The 23315-nt window shown below is 44.3% G+C and overlaps 1 protein-coding gene across 2 annotated transcripts in view; it reads right to left on the bottom strand.

Annotated features, from left to right (window-relative positions):
* Window positions 1-22818, bottom strand: part of LOC121568268 (vinculin) — a 74191-nt gene extending 51373 nt beyond the window's left edge. For both annotated transcript variants that reach the window (XM_045223091.1, XM_045223123.1), the window contains exon 1: window positions 22192-22818. In XM_045223091.1, the coding sequence (XP_045079026.1) occupies window positions 22192-22359 (168 nt within the window). In that variant the 5' untranslated portion in view covers window positions 22360-22818. The remainder of the gene's footprint in view (window positions 1-22191) is intronic.
* Window positions 22819-23315: the final 497 nt, after the last annotated feature.

The following is a 23315-nucleotide window of genomic DNA, read 5'->3' as shown; positions in this document are numbered from 1 at the left end:
TGATGAAAGTTATAAAGAAATAATAGAATCCTTTCCACGTTGGGTGTGGCGGGTTGCAGGAAAGTATATTTAGTTAAAGAATTAAAAGTAAAAATTGAGAAATATATACAAAATAGACAAAAAAAACAAGAAACGGGATATTTACACTAGGACAATGAATAAAACCGCGACCGCACTGCTACGCCATCTTGGATTGAATCCAGATGAAGGGGAGGAAACAGGTTAAAGAAGGATTTTTAAGCCTTGAGACAATGATTGTGTATGTGTGCCATTGAGAGGGTGAATGGGAAAGACAAAAGATTTTAAGTGCCTTTGAACGGGGTATGGTAGTCGGTGCCAGGCGCACCAGTTTGTGTCAAGAACTGCAACGCTGCTGGGTTTTTCACGCTCAACAGTTTCCTGTGTGTATCAAGAATGGTCCACCACCCAAAGGACATCTAGACAACTTGACACAACCATGGGAAGCATTGGAGTCAACATGGGCAAGCATCCCTGTGGAACGCTATCGACACCTTGTAGAGTCCATGCCCCAACGAATTTAGGCTGTTCTGAGGGCAAAGGGGCGAGGGGTGGGGGGCAACTCAATATTAGGAAGGTGTTCCTAATGTTTGGTATATTCAGTGTACAGAAATAAAGACAGGTTGGCAATTGATGTTTCAACCACTAAACATCATGAACCCTTGAGAATTACATCACATAGCTCCATGGCTGCCATGTAAGCACCTCCTGGGCTATACTTAAGCAATAAGGGACGAGGGGGTGTGGTATATGGCCAAGGGCTGGTTGAGTTCCGTTTTTCATAGTTAAAAGGACTGTGTCTACTTTCGTTAATTGAGACCTTATTTGCAAGCCCTTGTGTGTATAGAAACACATAGATTCTATAGATTCTGAAGACACGTGTAACCACGTTACGTCTTATTCGTTGAGAGTAACTTACTCTGTTTTATGCTGTATCATGTCTTCCATGTACACTGTTATTGTTTGAGTGTTCATTTATTCGTGACTAATACATCTATTAGTTGATTTGAGTGACTGCATTTTTTTATTTTATTTTTTATTTCACCTTTATTTAACCAGGTAAGCCAGTTGAGAACAAGTTCTCATTTACAACTGCGACTTGGCCAAGATAAAGCAAAGCAGTGCGATAAAAACAACAACACAGAGTTACATATGGGGAAAAAAACAAGAAGTCAAAAAAATATATACAACAGAAAATATATATACAGTGTGTGCACATTTAGCAAGTTATGGAGGTAAGGCAATAAATAGGCTATAGTGCAAAATAATTACAATTAGTATTAACACTGGAATGCTAGCTGTGCAAGAGATGATGTGCAAATAGAGATACTGGGGTGCAAAATAGCAAAATAAATAACAATATAGGGATGAGGTAGTTGGGTGGGCTAATTTCAGATGGGCTGTGTACAGGTGCAGTGATCGGTAAGGTGCTCTGACAACTGATGCTTAAAGTTAGTGAGGGAGATAAGAGTCTCCAGCTTCAGAGATTTTTGCAATTCGTTCCAGTCATTGGCAGCAGAGAACTGGAAGGAATGGCGGCCAAAGGAGGTGTTGGCTTTGGGGATGACCAGTGAGATATACCTGCTGGAGCGCAGACTACGGGTGGGTGCTGCTATGGTGACCAATGAGCTAAGATAAGGCGGGGATTTGCCTAGCAGTGATTTATAGATGGCCTGGAGCCAGTGGATTTGACGACAAACATGTAGTGAGGACCGGCCAACAAGAGCGTACAGGTTACAGTGGTGGGTAGTGTATGGGGCTTTGGAGACAAAATGGATGGCACTGTGATAGACTACATCCAATTTGCTGAGTAGAGTGTTGGAGGCTATTTTGTAAATGACATCGCCGAAGTCAAGGATCGGTAGGATAGTCAGTTTTACGAGGGCATGTTTGGCAGCATGAGTGAAGGAGGCTTTGTTGCGAAATAGGAAGCAGATTCTAGATTTAACTTTGGATTGGAGATTCTTAATGTGAGTCTGGAAGGAGAGTTTACAGTCTAACCAGACACCTAGGTATTTGTAGTTGTCCACATACTCTAGGTCAGACCCGTCGAGAGTAGTGATTCTAGTCGGGTGGGCGGGTGCCAGCAGCGTTCGATTGAAGAGCATGCATTTAGTTTTACTAGTGTTTAAGAGCAGTTGGAGGCTACTGAAGGAGTGTTGTATGGCATTGAAGCTCGTTTGGAGGTTTGTTAACACAGTGTCCAATGAAGGGCCAGATGTATACAAAATGATGTCGTCTGCGTAGAGGTGGATCTGAGAGTCACCAGCAGCAAGAGCGACATCATTGATATACACAGAGAAAAGAGTCGGCCCAAGAATTTAACCCTGTGGCACCCCCATAGAGACTGCCAGAGGTCCAGACAACAGGCCCTCCGATTTGACACATTGAACTATATCTGAGAAGTAGTTGGTGAACCAGGCGAGGCAGTCATTTGAGAAACCAAGGCTATTTAGTCTGCTAATAAGAATGCGGTGGTTGACAGAGTCGAAAGCCTTGGCCAGGTCGATGAAGACGGCTGCACAGTACTGTCTATTATCGATCGCGGTTATAAAATCGTTTAGGACCTTGAGCGTGGCTGAAGTGCACCCATGACCAGCTCGGAAACCGGATTGCATAGCGGAGAAGGTATGGTGGGATTCAAAATTGTCGGTGATCTGTTTGTTAACTTGGCTTTCAAATACTTTAGAAAGGCAGGGCAGGATGGATATAGGTCTGTAACAGTTTGGATCTAGAGTGTCACCCCCTTTGAAGAGGGGGATGACCGCGGCAGCTTTCCAATCTCTGGGGATCTCAGACGTTACGAAAGAGAGGTTGAACAGGCTAGTAATAGGGGGTTGCACAATTTCGGCAGCTAGTTTTAGAAAGAAAGGGTCCAGATTGTCTAGCCCAGCTGATTTGTAGGGGGTCCAGATTTTGCAGCTCTTTCAGAACATCAGCTGTCTGAATTTGTGTGAAGGAGAAGCGGGGGGCATGGGCAAGTTGCAGCGGAGGGTGCAGAGTTGGTGGCCGGGGTAGTGGTAGCCAGGTGGAAAGCATGGCCAGCCGTAGCAAAATGCTTGTTGAAATTCTCGATTATTGTAGATTTATCGGTGGTGATAGTGTTTTCTAGCCTCAGTGCAGTGGGCAGCTGGGAGGAAGTGCTCTTATTCTCCATGGACTTTACAGTGTCCCAAAACTTTTTGGAGTTAGTGCTACAGGATGCAAGTTTCTGTTTGAAAAAGTTAGCCTTTGCTTTCCTGACTGCTTGTGTATATTGGTTCCTAACTTCCCTGAAAAGTTGCATATCGCGGGGGCTATTTGATGCTAATGCAGTACGCCACAGGATGTTTTTGTGCTGGTCAAGGGCAGTCAAGTCTGAGGAGAACCAGGGGCTACATCTGTTCTTAGTTCTGTATTTTTTTTAATGGGGCATGTTTATTTAAGATTGAGAGGAAAGCACTTTTAAAGAACAACCAGGCATCCTCTACTGACGGAATGAGATCTATATCCATCCAGGATACCTGGGCCAGGTCAATTAGGAAGGCCTGCTCGCTAAAGTGTTTTAGGGAGCGTTTGACAGTGATGAGGGGTGGTCGTTTGACCGCGGACCCGTTACGGACGCAGGCAATAAGGCAGTGATCGCTGAGATCCTGGTTGAAGACAGCGGAGGTGTATTTAGAGGGTAAGTTAGTCAGGATCCTCAAGATCTATGAGGGTACCCATGTTTACGGATTTAGGGTTGTACCTGGTAGGTTCGTTGATAATTTGTGTGAGATTGAGGGCATCTAGTTTGGATTGTAGGATGGCCGTGGTGTTAAGCATATCCCAATTTAGTTCACCAAGCAGTACGAACTCTGAGGATAAATGGGGGGCAATCAATTCAATTATGGTGTCCAGGGCACAGCTGGGGGCTGAGGGGGGTCTGTAGCAAGCGGCAACAGTGAGATACTTATTTCTGGAAAGGTGGATTTTTAGAAGTAGAAGCTCAAACTGTTTGGGCACAGACCTGGATAGTATGATAGAGCTCTGCAGGCATTCCTCATTCATAAATATATCTGATTGACTCCTTTCATAAATTAGAATTGGTAAATTCTTATTCATTAAGTTAATTACACACACATTGTATTCTTGAGGTACCAACTTGACACCTTTGCTTAAGACTGACTCAATTAATTTAATGCTAGAACAGCTCTGTGTCTAGCCTTGTTAATTGCTTAACGGTTCATTTTAAACACGTGTTAATTTTAGTGCTAAGTCTGGTGATGCCCAAGCTCGCTTCCTGGCTAGACCCGTTAGTCATGAACAGGGTTCTTGCTCAAATAATGTGTCTATAAACCTTTATATTAAATTGGAGTCAGATTGATTAATGTAGATTATTAAACATATTTTAACCAACTACGCCTTATTGCTTTTATAAACCGGTTACCAACATATTATTGATCCAAGATGGCGTAGCAGTGCGGTCGTGTTTTCTGTAGTGTCCTCATGTAAATAGCCTTTTTTTTTTTTTTGTCTTTTTCGTATATATTTCTCAATCTCACTTTCCATCCTTTAACTATATATACATTCCTGCAACACGCCTCACCCAATGTGGAACAGATTCTATTATTTCTTTATACCTTCTTATCTAGAACCTCCGGCTGAAACTAGCCAGCTAACTAGCTACTTGCTATTAGCCACCGTTAGCGGTCTTCACCATTGTCCGTGGCCTGCACTACCTACCAGCCAGCTCTAGCCTGGACAATTAACCGGATCATCGCAACTAGCTAGCTGCAACCGAATGGCTGTTGTTGTTGTTGGCTAATCACCACTGTCCTGAAGCAAGCCCCAGTTAGCCTTGAGCTAGCCTCGAGCCAGGCCCATCTCCCGGCTATCTACCTCTCTGTCAACCGGACGGGACCTCCTAGTGTTGACACGGAGCCCTGTCGATCCATCACGACTGGTCTGCCGACGTAATCGTCTGATGTGGTTTCAACAGGCTTCCCATTGCGACGACCACGAAGATCCATCTGCTAGCCCCGGCCCGCTAGCACACGCAATCAACACCCGTGCCTCCTCCCTCGCCTGTGCCGTAGCAGCCACTGAACTGCCCCCGGACTCACCGATTGCTGTTCACTGGACCTTATGATCACTCAACTACACAGCTGATGCCTGCTGGACTGTTCCTTTATATGGTACCCCATCCTGTTTATCTGTTTAGCCTCAGCTCAAACTTTCGTCGCCATTACCAGCTGTGTCTTACCTCTCTCGAATAACACCTGTGATTGCTTTATGCCTCTCTCTCATGTCAATACGCCTTGCCTATTGCTGTTTCGGTTAGTTCTTACTGTACTTTTTCACTGTAGAGCCCCTAGTCCCGCTCAACCTGCCTCAGATAGCTCCTCTGTCCCACCCCCCACACACGCGGAGACCGGCTCAATCGGTGCCTCCAGTGATGCTATCTCTTTCATCGTTACCCAACGCTTAGGTTTACCTCCACTGTACTCATATCCTTGTCTGTACATAATGCCCTGAATCTATTTTTCAACGCCCGGAAATCTGCCCCTTTTATTCTATGTACCCAACGCACTAGAAGACCAGTTCTTAAAGCCTTTAGTCGTATCCTTATTCTATTCCTCCTCTGTTCCTCTGGTGATGTAGAGGTTAACTCAGGCCCTATAGGCCCCAGTATCACTCCTACTCCCCAGGAGCTATCATTTGTTGACTTCTGTAACCGCAAAAGCCTTGGTTTCTTGCATGATAACATCAGAAGCCTCCTCCCTAAGTTTGAGTTATTCACTGCGTTAGCACACTCCGCCAACCCTGATGTTCTAGCAGTGTCTGAATCCTGGCTTAGGAAGGCCACCAAAGATTCAGAAATGTCCATTCCCAACTACAACATTTTCCGTCTAGATAGAACTGCCAAAGGGGGCGGAGTTGCAATCTACTGTAGAGATAGCCTGCAGAGCTCTATCATACTATCCAGGTCTGTGCCCAAACAGTTTGAGCTTCTACTTCTAAAAATCCACCTTTCCAGAAATAAGTCTCTCACTGTTGCCGCTTGCTACAGACCCCACTCAGCCCCCAGCTGTGCGCTGGACACCATATGTGAATTGATTGCCCCCCATCTATCCTCAGAGTTCGTATTGCTTGGTGACCAAAACTGGGATATGCTTAACACCCTGGCCGTCCTACAATCTAAACTAGATGCCCTCAATCTCACACAAATTATCAAGGAACCTACCAGTTACAACCCTAAATCCGTAAACATGGGCACCCTCATAGATATCATCCTGACTAATTTACCCTCTAAATACACCTCCGCTGTCTTCAACCAGGATCTCAGCGATCACTGCCTCATTGCCTGCGTCCGTAATGGGTCGGCGGTCAAACGACCACCCCTCATCACTGTCAAACGCTCCCTAAAACACTTCAGCGAGCAGGCCTTTCTAATTGACCTGGCCCGGGTATCCTGGATGGATATTGACCTCATTCCGTCAGTAGAAGATGCCTGGTTGTTCTTTAAATGTGCTTTCCTCTCCATCTTAAATAAGCATGCCCCATTCAAATAATTCAGAACTAAGAACAGATATAGCCCCTGGTTCACCCCAGACTAGACTGCCCTTCACTAGCACAAAAACATCCTGTGGCGTACTGCATTAGCATCGAAAAGCCCCCGCGATATGCAACTTTTCAGGGAAGTCAGGAACCAATATACACAATCAGTTAGGAAAGCAGTGGCTAGCTTTTTCAAACAGAAATTTGCATCCTGTAGCACTACCTCCAAAAAGGTTTGGGACACTGTAAAGTCCATGAAGAATAAGAGCACCTCCAACCAGCTGCCCACTGCACTGAGGCTAGAAAACACTGTCACTACCGATAAATCTACGATAATCGAAAATTTCAACAAGCATTTTGCTATGGCTGGCCTTGCTTTCCACCTGGCTACCCCTACCCCGGCCACCAGCTCTGCACCCTCTGCTGCAACTTGCCCATGCCCCCCACCCCCGCTTCTCCTTCACCCAAATTCAGATAGCTGATGTTCTGAAAGAGCTGCAAAATCTGAACCCCTACAAATCAGCTGGGCTAGACAATCTGGACCCTTTCTTTCTAAAACTAGCCGCCGAAATTGTCGCAACCCCTATTATCAGCCTGTTCAACCTCTCTTTCGTATCGTCTGAGATCCCCAGAGATTGGAAAGCTGCCGCAGTCATCCCCCTCTTCAAAGGGGGTGACACTCTAGATCCAAACTGTTACAGACCTATATCCATCCTGCCCTGCCTTTCGAAAGTATTTGAAAACCAAGTTAACAAACAGATCACCGACCATTTCCAATCCCACCGTACCTTCTCCGCTATGCAGTCTGGTTTCCGAGCTGGTCATGGGTGCACCTCAGCCCCGCTCAAGGTCCTAAACGATATTATAACCGCGATCGATAAAAGACAGTACTGTGCAGCCGTCTTCATCGACCTGGCCAAGGCTTTTTCGACTCCGTCAATCACCGCATTCTTATTGGCAGACTAAATAGCCTTGGTTTCTCAAATGACTGCCTCGCCTGGTTCACCAACTACTTCTCCGATAGAGTTCAATGTGTCAAATCAGAGGGCCTGTTGTCTGGTCCTCTGGCAGTCTCTATGGGGGTGCCACAGGGTTCAATTCTCGGGCCGACTCTATTCTCTGTGTATATCAATGATGTCGCTCTTGCTGCTGGTGACTCTCAGATCAACCTCTACGCAGACGACACCATTTTGTATACATCTGGCCCTTAATTAGACACTGTGTTAACAAACCTCCAAACGAGCTTCAATGCCATACAGCACTCCTTCCATAGCCTCCAACTGCTCTGAAACGCTAGTAAAACTATATGCATGCTCTTCAATCGAACGCTGCTTGCACCTGCCTGCCCGACTAGAATCACTACTCTCGGCGGGTCTGACCTAGAATATGTGGACAACTACAAATACCTAGGTGTCTGGTTAGACCGTAAACTCTCCTTCCAGACTCACATTAAGCATCTCCAATCCAAAGTTAAATCTAGAATCGGCTTCCTATTTCGCAACAAAGCTTCCTTCACTCATGCTGCCAAACATGCCATCGATGTCATTTACAAAATAGCCTCCAACACTCTACTCAGCAAATTGGATGTAGTCTATCACAGTGCCATCCGTTTTGTCACCAAAGCCCCATATACTACCCACCATTGTGACCTGTACGCTCTCGTTGGCTGGCCCTCACTACACATTCGTCGCCAAACCCACTGGCTCCAGGTCATCTATAAATCACTGCTAGGCAAATCCCCGCCTTATGTTAGCTTATTGGTCACCATAGCAACACCCACCCGTAGTATGCGCTCCAGCAGGTATATCTTACTGGTCATCCCCAAAGCCAACACCTCCTTTGGCCGCCATTCCTTCTAGTTCTCTGCTGCCAATGACTGGAACGAACTGCAAAAATCTCTGAAGCTGGAGACTCTTATCTCCCTCACTAACTTTAAGCATCAGTTGTCAGAGCACCTTACCGATCACTGCACCTGTACACAGCCCATCTGTAATTAGCCCACCCAACTACCTCATCCCCATATTGTTATTTATTTTGCTCATTTGCACCCCAGTATCTCTATTTGCACATCATCTTCTGCACATCTATCATTCCAGTGTTAATTCTAAATTGTAATTATTTTGCACTATGGCCTATTTATTGCCTTACCTCCATAACTTACTACATTTGCACACACTGTATATAGATTTTCTATTGTGTTGTTGACTGTACGTTTTGTTTATCCCATATATAACTCTGTGTTGTTGTTTTTATCGCACTGCATTGCTTTATCTTGGCCAGGTCGCAGTTGTAAATGAGAACTGGCTTACCTGGTTAAATAAAGGTGAAATAAATAAATCATTAAATATTAAAACAATGAGTGACATATTTTCATTAGAAACTTTATTTCGATAAGTACATTTCAAAAGTACCCTTTTTGATTTAGCTTAATCTTAGACATTGTTTGAAACAATATACTCTACAAGTACAGCAACTTTTCAGAGTGGTCTTTTTGCTAATGAGCACCACCAAAAAAAGTAATGAATGGATAATGACCTATAATGTCAATTTCTATGTATAAAATGGGTTATATCTTCAAAAGTACCAGAGAGCCTACTCTGGAAATCAAATCAAATGTTATTTGCCACATGCGCCGAATACAACAGGTGTAGACATTACCGTGAAATGCTTACTTACAGCCCTTAACCAACAATGCATTTATTTTTTAATAAAAAAGTAAAATAAAACAACAACAACAAAAAAGTGTTGAGAAAAAAAGAGCAGAAGTAAAATAAAATAACAGTAGGGAGGCTATATACAGGGGGGTACCGGTGCAGAGTCAATGTGCGGGGGCACCGGCTAGTTGAAGTAATATGTACATGTGGGTAGAGTTAAAGTGACTATGAATAAATTATTAACAGAGTAGCAGCAGCGTATAAATATGGGGGGCTGTGCAAGTAGTCTTAACCGCTAGTCCAAACAAATTTGACGTGTTTGAAGAATATATTATTCCAAACAATATGTAAAAAAGGCTACCTTTGAGATATCATTTTTATTGTTGAATCTATAAAGGAGTATAATTACATTTTAGTCATTTAGCAGATGCTCTTATCCAGAGCGATTTACAGTTAGTGAGTGCATACATTTTTTTATTTTGTTTTATTTTAAGTTGATCCTTTTTGTTACAACCCTGGCGTTGCAAACGCCATGCTCTACCAACTGAGCTACATCCCTGCCGGCCATTCCCTCCCCTACCCTGGACGACGCTGGGCCAATTGTGCTCCGCCCCATGGGTCTCCCGGTCGCGGCCGGCTACGACAGAGCCTGGATTCGAACCAGGATCTCTAGTGGCACAGCTAGCACTGCGATGCAGTACCTTAGACCACTGCACCAAGATGATGTCTGTATCATGTACGGTTCATGGATCACAGGGTCTTACAGGAGCATGTATACGTCAAAAAAGAGCCTAAAATATTATTATTTACAAAAATAAAAATTAAAGTTATACAAATGTAAAAAGCATGTCAAACATCCTTCCTCCCAATAATGTTTCTACGTGAGAATTTCCAGAACAATCTGATACCCAAAATATTTCTGTCCTGTCCTTGTGTGGAATTGCCCTATAAAGAGTAAACATTACCCTATTAGGGTGTGGTGTATGCCCTTAGCCTATGCCATATTCAGGCTACCTGTAATTATATAGTCCTAAGGTACTATGACTTCTGCTGACATTTTAGAAACGTTCCAGATGACAACAAATGTGTTATGATAGAATTTGATCAAGAAATCTTTAAGATTTGAATGTCCATTTTAGACTCTGTAACATCCATACGGAGCGTGTAACATCCATAATGGTCATTTTTCCTCTCTAACTTAATCATGGAAATGACAATCTTTCCAAAATTATCGTTTTTGAAAAGATTGTACCCCCCACACACACACTGCACATACACACACAGGCACACACAGACACACACACACTGAGTGCTGTTAGCATCGATTAATGTTGAGTGGTTTCTGGCTTTAGCATTAGCCGGCTCCATACTGCGGGAGGAGGCGTGTATCACAGGGTCAATAAACACTGAGCAACCCTCAGATCGGATGGGAAACTGGTAGTTGTCATTATTTCAACTGGAAATTCTGGTCTGAACGAATGTCTGTCTGGGAGAGTAGTGTTAGTCACTGTTAGTGAGGTGGTGAAGCTGTCAGAGTCCAGGGAAACTGAACTGCAGCACAAACATAGACACCCTGTCTGTGTGTGTGTGTGTGTGTGTGTGTGTGTGTGTGTGTTTTCTAAGGAGAGTCTCAGTCTCGTTTGGAGACGCTGACGCCGGAGACTTTCCCTTCCCAGCAGGCTGTCCCTGTCCGTCTGTCTGTCAGTCCATCTATCAGTATGTCTGTCCTCCACACATTAAAGCTCCATGTGACTCTTTAAAGACACCAAACTGTTGCCAGCCAGGGTGAGACAGAGTGAGGGGTGCAAGACTGGGTAAGAGGCAGATGAGACTGTACAGTAGATGGCAGGAGCAGGGTGGGGGGAGGCAGACTAGAGGCAGAGTGGAACTGATACTGGGGTAGAGACAGGATGAGACTGTACATGGTAGAGGCAAAGGCACAGGGGTTAAACTGAGACAGTCTTGTAAAGTAGACCAACCCCCCCTCTACCCCCTCCCCATAGAGAGCTGTAGGACCACAATAACCCACCCACCCACCTACCTGAGTCTCTAACTCAATCTAATTTAACTTAGTCAGTGGTGTATATGTGTGTGTGTGTCCCTCAAAAGCCCTATAAAACCCCTTCAACCCCTCCCGCATGTCGCAAAATACATGTTTCTCATTAGAGTAATGAACCATCTGTTGTCGATAAGTTGCCAAGATCATGTAAACCAGAGATGGAGAACTGGCGGGCCGGGCCGCGGGTCAACTCCCCCCCCAAATAAAAAAAATAGGAAATCAGTCAGGGTCTCAACTTACTGTTGAGAGTTAGAATAGTAGAATACACAAGGTGCAATTTCGAAATTTGGTTGTGCATCAGCAGTTTTTCTCTTGTTATGTCAGTCACTGACAGTCACTCAATTAGCCCAAGTCAGCTAAAAATGTTTAGATTGTTAAGTTAGTCTAGCCAGCTATCCAAACTTGTAGTAATCATGGTCGAATTACCAACCGGGGAGCCCCCATTGATTTTGTTAGTTACTCTCACTCAGATATCATATTAAAACGGCAAACATTTCTCTCCAACCTATGGCAGAATGTGTAGAATTGCAGGAAATTATCTGCAAAATGCCAAATCTTCTTTCCGTCCCATGGCAAAATGTGTAGAATTGCAGCAGACTTGCTTTAAAACTGCAACTTTTTCTCTACGCCCCATGGCAAAATGTGTAGAATTGCAGGAAATGAACTCTAAAACGTATATTATTTCTCTCCGCTGTCAAAAGGGAGGCCACTAAAATGTTTTGCTTAGGGCACCCAAAAGGCTAGGGCTGGCTCTGACTGCATGTGTGGGTATGGATGTGGGTACCACTGCGGCCCCTTATGATGAGTTCAGATTTTTTGTTGCCCCCACACCCATCAAAGTTGCCCATTCCTGATGTAAACAATAGACGTAGGCTAAGTAAAATATTACTGTTCAGTCAATTGTTGGTCGTGGAATCACAGGCGACCAAATGTCGGCAATCTGAAGCTGTGTAAAATCAACTTTAGTTCTGTAGTTGCTGACAGAAAGCCCTGCTTTCCGCAGTAGTAACAGTCCAGTTAGGACAGAACACTAGCTGACCTAGGATCAGTGTAATCAATGTATTGATCATTCCACAGTAACATGCCATAAAGCACAGAAAAGACTGTGGTTTACCAGACATGTTTACAGGCAGAAGGACGCTCCAGCAAGTGAACTGATCCTCTAGCAACCACTGCATGGATCCAACTCCCAAAGGCAGGCCAGAGATTACATATGTGGACCAGCACAAATGTGACACGGGACTGGAGGAGGAGGAGATTGTATCTGCAATGGAGGACAAGCAGTTGTGGAAGTCCCACTTTTCATTCTGTCGACTCCAGACAAGCAGAGGGACATCCTGTAGCTCAATTGGTAGAGCATGGCGCTTGCAACGCCAGGGTTGTGGGTTCGATTCCCATGGGGGGCCAGTATGAAAAATGTATGCACTGACTAGTCGCTCTGGATAAGAGCGTCTGCTAAATGACTAAAATGTAAAAAATGTAAATGAGTGTCAGTGTAATGTAGGGATGTGACAAATGTAAATAATAATCTTAACATTTAAACTGCCATTCTTTTTGTAATCATACAATTATGTGACTTCACAATGCAGATATGGTCCTGCTTATGACCGCTAGGGGGCAATGCAGTTCAATCTACTGCAGTCATGGCTACCTACCAGACAGCGGTCAACTTACTGCTGTCCCCCACCCACTCAGCAATGATGGTATTAATGCCGTTTTAGGTTCTGTTGTGTGCCTCTCCTCCATGTTCTCAGTTGTCAGTACATAGGACTTCATGTCCCACTTCTCATCAATGTGAAGGCTTGTTGCAGTGATGTATGACAGCGTGTTCATAGATGTCGAACAATCTGTTGTTAATGCCACATATGGTGTTTGAAAGCTCGCACTTTGTACCTGCAGAGCAATCATTGTACATGGCATCTTGTAGTCTGGTTCTACAGTTGAAGTCGGAGGTTTACATACACCTTAGCCAAATACATTTAAACTCAGTTTTTCACAATTCCTGACATTTAATCCTAGTAAAAATTTCCTGTCTTAGGTCAGTTAGGATCACCACTTTATTTTAAGAATGTGAAATGTCAGAATAATTGTAGAGAAAATGATTTCTTTCAGCTTTTATTTCTTTCATCACATTCCCAGTGGGTCAGAAGTTTACATACACTTAATTAGTATTTGGTAACATTGCCTTTAAATTGTTTAACTTGGGTCAAACGTTTCGGGTAGCCTTCCACAAGCTTCCCACAATAAGTTGGGTGAATTTTGGCCCATTCCTCCTGACAGAGCTGGTGTAACTGAGTCAGGTTTGTAGGCCTCCTTGCTCGCACACGCTTTTTCAGTTCTGCCCACAAATGTTCTATAGGATTGAGGTCAGGGCTTTGTGATGTCCACTCCAATACCTTGACTTTGTTGTCCTTAAGGCATTTTGACACAACTTTGAAGTATGCTTGGGGTCATTGTCCATTTGGAAGACCCATTTGCGACCAAGCTTTAACTTCCTGATTGATGTCTTGAGATGTTGCTTCAATATATCCACATAATTTTCCTTCCTCATGATGCCATCTATTTTGTGAACTGCACCAGTCCCTCCTTCAGCAAAGCACCCCCACAGCATGATGCTGCCACCCCCATGCTTCATGGTTGGGATGGTGTTCTTCGGCTTGCAAGCGACCCCCTTTTTCCTCCAAACATAACGAAGGTCATTATGGCCAAACAGTTATATTTTTGTTTCATCAGACCAGAGGACATTTCTCCAAAAAGTATGATCTTTGTCCACATGTGCAGTTGCAAACCATAGTCTGGCTTTTTTTATGGCGGTTTTGGAGCAGTGGCTTCTTCCTTACTGAGCGGCCTTTCAGGTTATGTCGATATAAAGACTTGTTTTACTGTGTATATAGATACTTTTGTACCTGTTTCCTCCAGCATCTTCAGAAGGTCCTTTGCTGTTGTTCTGGGATTGATTTGCACTTTTCGCACCAAAGTACGTTCCTCTCTAGGAGACAGAACACGTCTCCTTCCTGAGCGGTATGACAGCTGCGTGGTCCCATGGTGTTTATACTTGAGTACTATTGTTTGTACAGATGAACGTGGTACCTTCAGGCATTTGGAAATTGCTCCCAAGGATGAACCAGAGTTGTGGAGGTCTACAATTCTTTTTCTGAGGTTTTGGCTGATTTCGTTTGATTTTCCTATGAAGTCAAGCAAAGAGGAACTTAGTTTGAAGGTAGGCCTTGAAATACATCCACAGGTACACCTCCAATTGACTCAAATTATGTCAATTAGCCTATCAGAAGCTTCTAAAGCCATGACATCAATATCTGGAATTTTCCAAGCTGTTTAAAGGCACAGTCAACTTAGTGTATGTAAACTTTTGACCCACTGGAATTGTGATACAGTGAACTATACGTGAAATAATCTGTCTGTAAACAATTGTTGGAAAAATGTGATGTCCGAACCGACTTTCCAAAACTATAGTTTGTTTCATATACATTTACATTTACGTCATTTAGCAGTTTAGTTTCCAACCTAAGTGTATGTAAACTTCCGACTTCAACTGTATATAGTGTGCGACAGTCTATTTATTTTTATGAACTATTATTTCTTTACATTTTAGGTGCAGCAATGTGCACATAGTGTTTGGCCTATGCGAGAATGTTTCCAAATGCAATTTGAGGGAAAACACTGTTCTAAAATGCGCACCGCACATGCAAGCGGATTCATGGACAGAGATGGAAATATCAGTTTGAAAGAGGGAAGATCTAAAGATGCAATAACTATCACGGGTTGCTAATATGACTAGGATAATGCTTTTTGGTGCTAGACAATGAACCAAAGTTGAAAGAAAACCAATAGAACAGGAGAACGCATATGAGGAAGTGTTTATAAAATAATTGCCTCCACATTTCCATGGTGGGATTTTGGCTATGCCTCACAATATGAAGTAAAACGTCCAGGTTTCAAACAATTAAGGAACAGGTAAAATATAGGGATGCTAATCATAGGCCTAACCGTCTTCTGGTAGATGGAAATGCTTTCCCAAAAACCTTCTAAATTACATGTAAACTAGCCACAGAGTAGCCTACGCCTACCAGGCAGAATGATATGATGATTATTTGCATAAATTTTTTATTTCTTTATTTAACTAGGCAAGTCAGTTAAGAACAAATTCTTATTTACAATGACGGCCTACCCCGGCGAAACCTGGACGACGCTGGGCCAATTGTGCGCAGGCCTATGGGACTCCCAATCATGGCCGGATTGTGATACAGCCTGGAATCGAACCAGGGTCTGTAGTGACGCCTCTAACACTGAGATGCTGTGCCTTAGACCGCTGCGCCACTCGGGAGCCCCAATCCAGTGGCCATTTGTTTTGCAAACTCCATCTCATGTGCCACTAACCTGGGCAGTTGACTTAAAGGGTAACTACACAATACAATCTAAATGTCTTAGTTTTTTTCCAGACCTCAAAAGTGGTCTCCTGATGTGTTTTAAGCATGGTTATGGCCTTACAACATCCAATTTGTTGTTTTTCTATTAGAAAGTGTGACTTTGAGAGCAAAAAAACGTGTGAAAAAATGAACAAATCTGAAACACTATGTATTTCTGACTCAGTTCACAGCCTCATGTATCTGTTTCAATAATATACCTACTATTAGCCTACTTGCACAGTACAACTTGGGTTGGCCTGACTGTGAATGACCAATGTGGGATTTATAATATTAGGTCATTCAGAGTGTATGTCACATTTTCTCATATAACTTTTTACATAGAGCACCTTTCCTTTGGCGGGCCATTTCGGGAATTATTTTGCAAAATTAGAGTATACCCACTTCTCCAGGCACCACTACATCACTGTTGCTGTCTCACTAAAAACAACCAGACATCACTCTGTTCCTGACCTCAGATCCTGACCAAAGTCTTGACACCGCAGCAGAACAGTACTCCCTAGACCCTGACCATAGCCTCGACATCACAGCCAGACAAACAAATTAAGAACCCCAAGCCCAGGGGATCCCAACCTCTCTGAGCATCCCCCGTCAGCCACCCTGATAGCCCTCCTGACGCCCCCCCACACCCACTGAGGATATACAAAAGCCACAGATTGTACTCCTTATGGACTCAAACGGGAAATACATACAAGAAAATCAACTTTTTCCCAAACACACATTGTCTAAACTCTGGTGTCCAAACACCCAACCTTCTGTCTGAGGACCAACTAGGATCACGCAGCCACATAATAATACACACAGGCACAAACGACCTGAGAACACAGCAGGAAAGGGTGGCCACAGCACTCAAGGGAGTGATAGAAAAAGCTTCTTCTACTTTCCCCAACGCACAAGTGGTTATTTCAACCCTGCTACCACGAAAAAACGTATTTCCACCCTGCTACCATACAGCAGGTAAACGCAAGTATTTCCCATGACCGTACCAAATGTCTACCTGGCCCACCACTCCACCCTGGACTTGAACAGCCTTTACGACCAGGTCCACCTATACAAGGCAGCAGTGCCCACCTTCTCCCGGACCCTAAATGATATCGCCCTCAACCGCAGACCCAACACCTCAGGAGCAACAGATACCCTGCCCAGACCAGCGAAACCCCCCCCCGCCACATCCACACCCCCACCCCAACCAATTAGCAGCCCCCCAAGTCAACCATGCCCATACCCCATTTAGGCCCCCTCAGATCAGACCAATGCCCCTCCTACCCACCCCATGCCCCCAACTCCCGCAAAGAGGCCCTCAACATGAAAGTCACACATACGCCCAGGCCGTGAGCAGGCAAACAGGCCCAACCCCCACTCTTACACTAGCCCAAGCCAATGGCATGTACCAGATGCTCAGTAGGCTCTGCTCACACTTACTGGCCTAAGGCCAAACCACACGACCAACAACATTAGACACTTTATGGATCACAAAGCCTTCACTACCTCATCCTGGAATATCCAAGGCCTGAGGTCATCTGCCTTTGGCCTAAAGAGCAGGAATCTGGACTTCACCAAAGAATCGGAAATACAGACATTGTCATCCTACAAGAAACATGGTATAGAGGAGACGGACCCACTGGTTGCCCTCTAGGTTACAGAGAGCTGGTAGTCCCATCCACCAAACTACCAGGTGTGAAACAGGGAAGGGACTCAGGGGGTATGCTAATTTGGTATAGAGCAAACCTAACTCACTCTATTAAATTAATCAAAACAGGAACATTTTACATTTGGCTAGAGAAAAATGTCCTCCTATTTGCTACCTATATCCCCCCACTAGAATCCCCATACTTTAATGAAGACAGCTTCTCCATCCTGGAGGGGGAAATCAATCATTTCCAGACCCAGGGACATGTACTAGTCTGTGGCGACCTAAATGCCAGAACTGGTCAAGAACCTGACACCCTCAGCACAAAGGGGGACAAACACCTACCTGGAGGTGACAGCATTCCCTCCCCCATTTGCCCCCCCCAGGCACAACTACGACAACATAACAAAAAAAATGAATCATAACTCCTGCAGGTATGTACATAGTCAATGGTAGGCTTCGAGGGGACTCCTATGGTAGGTACACCTATAGCTCATCTCTTGGCAGTAGTACTGTAGACTACTTCATCACTGACCTCAACCCAGTCTCTCAGAGCGTTCACAGTCAGCCCACTGACACCCCTTTCAGACCACAGCAAAATCACAGTCTATTTGAACAGAGCAATACTCAATCATGAGGCATCAAAGCCAAAGGAACTGAATAATATTAAGAAATGCTATAGATGGAAGGAAAGTAGTGTCGCAACCTACCAAAAAACAATTAGGCAACAACAAATTAAATCCCTTTTTGACAACTTCCTGGACAAAACGTTCCACTGTAATAGTGAAGGTGTAAACTTGTCAGTAGAAAACCTAAACAGTATATTTGACCTCTCAGCTTCCCTATGAAATCTAAAAATCTCTAACAGAAAACGGAAGAAAATTATCAACAATGACAAATGGTTTGATTAGATTAGATTCTCTGGCGACTACCTCTTAGGAAACTTTGCAGTATTTTGTTTTTGTATGTATTATTTTTTACATTATTAGCTCAGAAAGTGTTTTGCATCATTACATACAGCCGGTAAAAACAATTGGATATCAAAGAGGCGGTAACTCACCAGCATTACCACCAGGAATACGACTTTCCCGAAGTAGATCCTTTGTTTGCTCTCCCCAGGGCAACTGAACTGATTCCAGCGGCTGACCCAAAACATCGCCGGCGGAGGAGAGGCACTCAGAGCGGCCAGCTGGTCCGACTTAGGAGGCGCACACACCACCCACCGCTTCCAAGTATTCTACTCACTAATGTTCAATCTTTGGTTAACAAAGTCGACGAACTACGGGCAAGGAGTTCATTCCAGAGAGACACCAAGGCCTGTAACATACTCTGTTTCACGGAAATATGGCTCTCTTCGGATATTCTGTTGAAATCGGTCCAGCCAGATGGGTTCTCAGTTAATCGCGCATACATTAATAAATATATCTCCGGGAAGCAGAAGGGCGGAGGTGTGGGTTTCATGATTAACGACTCGTGGTGTAATTGTAGTAACATAGAGGAACTCGAGTCCTTCTGTTCACACGACCTAGAATACCTCACAATCAAATGCCGACCGTATTATCTCCCAAGATAATTTTATTCGGTTATAGTCACGGCCGTGTATATCCCCCTCAAGCCAATTCCACGACAGCCCTCAAAGAACTTCACTGGACCTTATGCAAACTGGAAAGCACATATCCTGAGGCTGCATTTATTGTAGCCGGGGATTTTAACTAAGCAAATTTGAGGACTAGGCTGCCGAAGTTCTATCAACATATCGACTGTTGTACTCGCGCTGCTAAAATCCTCGACCATTGCTATTCAAACTTCCGGGATGGTTATAAGGCCCGCTTCAAGATTGTTTTGATCACGCGGACTGGGATATGTTCCGGGTAGCTTACGAAAATAATTTAGACATATACACTGAAACAGTGACTGAGTTTATCAGGAAGTGTATAGGTGATGTTGTGCCCACTGTGACTATTAAAACCTACCCTAACCAGAAACCGTGGATAGACGGCAGCATTCGCGCAAATCTGAAAGCGCGAACCACCGCATTCAACCATGGCAAGGTGACTGGGAATATGGCAGAATACATACAGTGTAGCTCCTCACTCCGCAAGTCAATTAAACTGGCAAAACATCAGTATAGAGACAAATCTACTTTGTGCATGACACAAGTAATTTTTCCAACAATTGTTTACAAAGAGATTATTTCACTTATAATTAACTGTATCACAATTCCAGTGGGACAGAAGTTTACATACACTGCCTTTAAACAGCTTGGAAAATTCCAGAAAATGATGTCATGGCTTTAGAAGCTTCTGATAGGCTAATTGACATAATTTGATTCAATTGGAGGTGTACCTATGGATGTGTTTCAAGACCTACCTTCAAACTCAGTGCCTCTTTGCTTGACATCATAGGAAAATAAATCAGCCAAGACCTCAGAAGAAAAATTGTAGACCTCCACAAGTCTGGTTCATCCTTGGGAGCTATTTCCAAACGCCTGAAGGTACCACGTTCATCTGTACAAACAGTAGTACGCAAGTATAAACACCATGGGAGCACGCAGCCGTCATACCGCTCAGGAAGGAGACGCATTCTGTCTCCTAGAGGTGAACGTACTTTGGTGCGAAAAGTGCAAATAAATCCTAGAACAACAGCAAAGGACCTTGTGAAGATGCTGGAGGAAACAGGTACAAAAGTATCTATATCCACAGTAAAACGAGTCCTATATAGACATAACCTGAAAGGCCGCTCAGCAAGGAAGAAGCCACTGCTCCAAAACCACCATAAAAAAGCCAGACTACGGTTTGCAACTGCACATGGGGACAAAGAACGTACTTTTTGGAGAAATGTCCTCTGGTCTGATGAAATAAAAATAGAACTGTTTGGCCATAAAGACCATCGTTATGTTTGGAGGAAAAAGGGGAAGGCTTGCAAGCCAAAGAACACCATCCAAATCGTGAAGGACAGGGTGGCAGCATCATGCTGTGGGGGTGCTTTGCTGCTGGAGGGACAGGCGCACTTCACAAAATAGATGGCATCATGAGGAAGGAAAATAATGTGGATATATTGAAGCAACATCTCAAGACATCCGTCAGGAAGTTAAAGCTTGGTCGCAAATGGGTCTTCCAAATTGACAATGACCCCAAGCATATTTCCAAAGTTGTGGCAAAATCACTTAAGGACAACAAAGTCAAGGTATTGGAGTGTCCATCACAAAGCCCTGACCTCAATCCTATAGAAAATGTGTGGGCAGAACTGAAAAAGCGTGTGCGAGCAAGGAGGCCTACAAACCTGACTCAGTTACACCAGCTGTCAGGAGGAATGGGCCAAAGCTTGGGAAGCTTGTGGAAGACTACCCGAAACGTTTGACCCAATTTAAAGGCAATGCTACTAAATACTAATTGAGTGTATGTAACATCTGACCCACTGGGAATGTGATGAAATAAATAAAAGCTGAAAGAAATAATTCTCTCTACTATTATTCTGACATTTCACGTTCTTAAAATAAAGTGGTGATCCTAACTGACCTAAGACAGGGAATTTGAACTAGGATTAAATGTCAAGAACTGTGAAAAACTGAGTTTAAATGTATTTGGCTAAGGTGTATGTAAACCTCCGACTTCAACTGTAGAACCAGACTACAAGATGCCATGTACAATGATTGCTCTGCAGGTACAAAGTGCGAGCTTTCAACCACCATATGTGGCATTAACAACAGATTGTTCGACATCTATGAACACGCTGTCATACATCACTGCAACAAGCCTTCACATTGATAGGAAGTGGGACATGATTAATTTTTATTGTTTATTTCACTTTTGTTTACTATCTACTTCACTTGCTTTGGCAATGTTAATATATGTTTCCCATGCCAATAAAGTCCTTAAATTTAAATTGAATTGAGTGAGGGGGAAGGAAATAGCGAGACAGAGAGAGAAAGGGGGCAAGAGGGAAAGAGGGAGCATTCTCAATGCTGGTTCCTGTGAGGGAAACCAGCAGAATCCTCAAGTCTAATGGACTCACTGGAAGAGAGGAGACACACACGCACATGCTCACGCACCACAGTGTACACTGCCATTCACATGTCCTGAAAGGGTAGGCTATTCTGTTGCTAGCTCAGTTTTCCAGAGATAATATTCTTCCAATGTACACTACTGTTTGTCATGGTATTTATTATGACAATACTATTACACTGTCTTCTGTCATTCTGCTACAGATGTAGGTTTATTCTACATGAGTTGATACTGCCCAAACCCCATTTGACCAGTCTAACAGTGGCAGCAGTGCCTGTCTGGATTGTCACTGTAACAAAGTGTTTACCACTACAACAAACAATAACAACACTCTCGTTTCATTCTGCCCCACAAACTCCTCTTGGTTCAATAGCATCCAGTACAATACCAAATCACTACACCACCAAACTGAGTGAGTGAGTGAGTGAGTGTGAGAGAGAGAGAGAGAGAGAGAGAGAGAGAGAGAGAGAGAGAGAGAGAGAGAGAGAAAGAGAGAGAGAGAAAAAGAGAGAGAGATAGAGAGAGAGAGAGAGAAAGAGAGAGAGAGAGAGAGAGAGAGAGAGAGAGAGAGAGAGAGAGAGAGAGAGAGAGAGAGAGAGAGAGAGAGAGAGAGAGAGAGAGAGAGAGAGAGAGAGAGAGAGAGAGAGAGAGAGAGAGAGAGAAAGAGAGAGAGAGAGAGAGAAAGAGAGAGAAAAGAGAGAAAGAGAGAGAGAGAGATAGAGAGAGAGAGAAAGAGAGAGAGAGAAAAAGAGAGAGAGAAAGAGAGAGAGAGAAAAGAGAGAGATAGAGAGAGAGAGAGAGAGAGAGAGAGAGAGAGAGAGAGAGAGAGAGAGAGAGAGAGAGAAAGAGAGAGAGAGGCACTTACCCTGACAAGGTTACTGACCGCTGCCTGTACCGCGGCCACCGGGCCGGTCAGATCCGGGATGGCCTTCCCGTCCACCTCCCCCTCCTCGTGCATGATGACAAGGTGGGAGATCTGCTGGGCCACCGGCTCCAGGATGCCCTCGATGGTCTTGGTGTGGAACACCGGCATGGTTACAGCTGCTAGCCGGCTCAAAGAGACCTGAAACACGGCTACTGCAGCTCCAACACCCCGCTGGTAAAATCCTGCTCTATTCCTCCGCCGTCTTTACCCGACAATAAAAAATGACAGACAAAATCCCTTTTTCTTCTTCAGTTCCACTCCTGGAGTACGTCTTTTTGCGTCTTCCAGCGAGGACGGTCTGCAGTGCGCGGTGTCAGCTGTTTGTCCGCGATTGTGAGACGCACACCGAAAATCGTGACAGGAGAAATCACAGCTCGAGATCTCAGCCAATGACTGACTGCACCGGATACATCTGCTAATAGGATTGGTGCGCACAGACAGACTCTCATCACACTCACACTCGCACACCGCTACCTCACTGCAAGTGAAAGCTGTTCCCAAATGACGTCATGAATTCCGGTAGCCCAAAAAGGAAGTGTTGGAGTGAGGTTACAGGAGATTCCAAGGTGTGTGTGTGTGTGTGTGTGGGGGAGTGAGAGTGAGAGTGAGAGTGACCTGATCATACCATCATATACCTTCAACCTGACCATAAGTAGACCACAACTTGACAGCACCCACTCCAAGCCACTGGGGAAACAAACCACTCTCTCTGCTCTATGAGTCTGAGTGTTATGCTGCTTTAGAGCTGGTGTCAATCCCAAATGGCACTTTATACCCTAGTGCACTACTTTTGACCAGAGCCCTATGGGCCCTGGTTAAAAATAGTGCACTATATAGGGAATAGGGTGCCATTTGGGATGTCCACTGGTCTGTCACCTGATCTGTGTTAGCTAAAAGGAGGGTCAGGAGTTAACGTGTCTCCAGCCTGTAGTTTTGGCCACCAGCTCTATAATAAGACCAAGGACTCCTTCTGCAGCTCCTAGCTGCCCCAGCTCAAGCAGCTCAGCTATCTTCTGCAGTCCACAGGAGCTGGGAGGAGGAATGGAAATGTAACACTGAGCTAC

The sequence above is a fragment of the Coregonus clupeaformis genome, chromosome 1, assembly GCF_020615455.1.
Source record: "Coregonus clupeaformis isolate EN_2021a chromosome 1, ASM2061545v1, whole genome shotgun sequence".
NCBI classification, from domain to species: domain Eukaryota; kingdom Metazoa; phylum Chordata; class Actinopteri; order Salmoniformes; family Salmonidae; genus Coregonus; species Coregonus clupeaformis.
The sequence above is the reverse complement of the archived record's forward strand: the minus strand, read 5'-3'. Positions and strand labels throughout refer to the sequence as shown.